The 2,500-nt window shown below is 43.7% G+C and overlaps 1 protein-coding gene across 1 annotated transcript in view; it reads left to right on the top strand.

Annotated features, from left to right (window-relative positions):
- The window catches only part of LOC130115698 (protein IWS1 homolog), a 44,134-nt gene extending 42,624 nt beyond the window's left edge, over positions 1 to 1,510 (top strand). Inside the window, exon 15 of the mRNA XM_056283480.1 lies at positions 633 to 1,510. Within this exon, the coding sequence (XP_056139455.1) occupies positions 633 to 758 (126 nt within the window). The 3' untranslated portion in view covers positions 759 to 1,510. The remainder of the gene's footprint in view (positions 1 to 632) is intronic.
- The last annotated feature ends 990 nt before the right edge of the window (positions 1,511 to 2,500 follow it).

Here is a 2,500-nt window from a genome sequence, read left to right as displayed (position 1 = left end):
TCTGTCTGTCTGTCTCTCTCTCCTCTCTCCCTCTCCCTCTCTCTCCCTCTCTCTCTCTGTCTCTCTCCCCCCTCTCCTCTCTCACTCTCCCTCGCTCTCCCTCCCTCTCCCTCTCTCTCTCCCTCTCTCTCCACCTCTCTCTCCCTTTCCCTCTCTCTCTGTCTATCTGTCTCTCCCTCCCTCCCTCTTGCTCTCTCGCTCTCTCTGTCCCACTGTCTCTCCCTCCCTCTCCCTCTCTCTCTCTGTCTCTCTCTGTCTCTCTCCCCCCCTCTCTCCTCTCTCACTCTCCCTCGCTCTCTCCCTCTCCACCTCTCTCTCCCTTTCCCTCTCTTTCTGTCTCTCTGTCTCTCCGTCCCTCCCTCTCGCTCTCTCTGTCCCACTGTCTCTCGCTCTCTCGCTCTCTCTGTCCCACTGTCTCTCCCTCTCCCTCTCTCTCTCCGTCCCACTGTCTCTCCCTCGCTCTCTCCCTCCCTCTCCCTCGCTCTCCCTTTCCCTCTCTCTGTCTGTCTGTCTGTCTCTCCCTCTCCCTTGCTCTCTCTCCCTCCCTCTCGCGTTCTCTGTCTGTCTGTCTCTCTCCCTCCCTCTCTCTCTCGCTCTCTCCCTCGCTCCCCCCCCCCCCGTCTCATACCCAGGGTCCTGTGAAGAAGGGTCTCTCTCGGGTGGACAAACAGATGCGACGTTTTGCGGACATCCGGCGTCTCACCAAGACGGGTCACGCTGTGAAGATCAGCGTGGAGGGGAACCGCATGCCTCTTTAGTTTTAACTGGTTTATCACTCTGTTTTCTGCTTTGTTTGGGTTCCTATATATCCTCATATATCTATATATATATCTATATATATCTATATATGTATATAGAGATAGATAGATATGTAAAATCCAGTTAGTCAAGTACATTTTCTATGAGACAGTACAAGCCTGTTTCATGCTATAAGCAATCATCAGCTGATTGCTTGATTGGTTACATCACACACACACACACACATATATATATATATATATGTGTGTGTGTGTGATGTTTTTATGATTATTTTTTTCTCTGCTCTCACATAAGCCCAGGATTCCCTCTCCTGGCCTCCTCAGGTCCAGAACTGGCCTGGACTTGGTTCAAGTTCAGTCCAGTCCTCAGAATGTACATAGACACCACAGATGGTTCTGTGTGTAATTAAGTTTACCGTCAGCAACCTTTTTACCCACCCGGCGTATTTGTCAGTAGGACGAACTGAACCGTAACGCTGCCGGCCGGTAGTATGAACTCCGACGTTTGGCAGGGTGACGTTTCTTCCTCCAACTTCACTTTTTGGCCCTTTTCTGTTTCTGAAGTGAAACAGGAAGTAGTCTGTAGGACAGGGTTGACGGGTTCACTTCTTATTCTTCAGCCGTCTAGACTGCTGGTCTGAGAGCGGGTGGAGCACGTTGATTTAGACTCATGTGGTGTGAACCTAGTCTTGTCTGCACTGTTCTGGATCACATGACATGACTTTTCATAATAAAGAGCATTGTACTCGCCATTCCCCTGGTCTCATGTATTATTATTACTATTACTGCTATTGTTGTTATTACTACTATTATTATTATTATTACCCTGTGATGACCTGGCGGCCTGTCCAGGGTGTCTCCCTGCTTGCCACCCAGTGACTGCTGGGATAGGCTCCAGCATCCCTGCCACCCTGAGAGCAGGATAAGCGGTTTGGATAATGGATGAACTATTATTACTATTATTGTTATTACTACTATTATTGTTATCAATATTATTACTATTACTATTATTATTGTTGTTGCTATTATTACTACTATTATAACTATTACTACTATTATTGTTATTACTATTATAACTATTATTGTTATTGCTATTATTACTATCGTTATTACCACTATTATAACTATTGCTACTATTAGTATTATAAATATTACTACTATTATTATTATTATTGCTATTACTATTATTACTACTATTATAACTGTTATTGCTATTATTATTACTATTATTAGTATTATTACTACTATTATAACTATTACTACTATTGTTATTACTACTGTTCTAACCATTACTATTATTGCCATTGTTCTTACTATCATTACTCCTATTATAACTTCTTATTACCATTATTGTTACTATTACTGCTATCATAATTACTACTAGAAGGAGGAGGATGTGGTTTGTTACCAGAGCTACTTCACTGAGCACAGACTACCAACCCAGTAATTCCAGGTACCCATTTTACATTTTTACAAGTTTTTAATGTTATTCACATTCCTGGACACTAGAGGGCAGCAATCGCTATATATCAGCTCCTGTTAATAGTGTCATTGTGTTTTAGTGTGTTATCTGAGGGTTGTTGGTTTGATTCCACTTCTGTGTAGAGTTTACATGTTCTACCCGTGTTCACCTGGTTTCCTCCAAACGCCAAACACACGTCAAACACACACCAAACACACGCCAAACACAGAACACACGCCAAAACACGCCAAAAAAACACCGAACACACGGCAAACACACG

The sequence above is a fragment of the Lampris incognitus genome, chromosome 7 (assembly GCF_029633865.1).
Source record: "Lampris incognitus isolate fLamInc1 chromosome 7, fLamInc1.hap2, whole genome shotgun sequence".
Taxonomy (NCBI): domain Eukaryota; kingdom Metazoa; phylum Chordata; class Actinopteri; order Lampriformes; family Lampridae; genus Lampris; species Lampris incognitus.
Note: the sequence above shows the minus strand (reverse complement) of the source record. Positions and strands in the feature narration are given on the sequence as shown.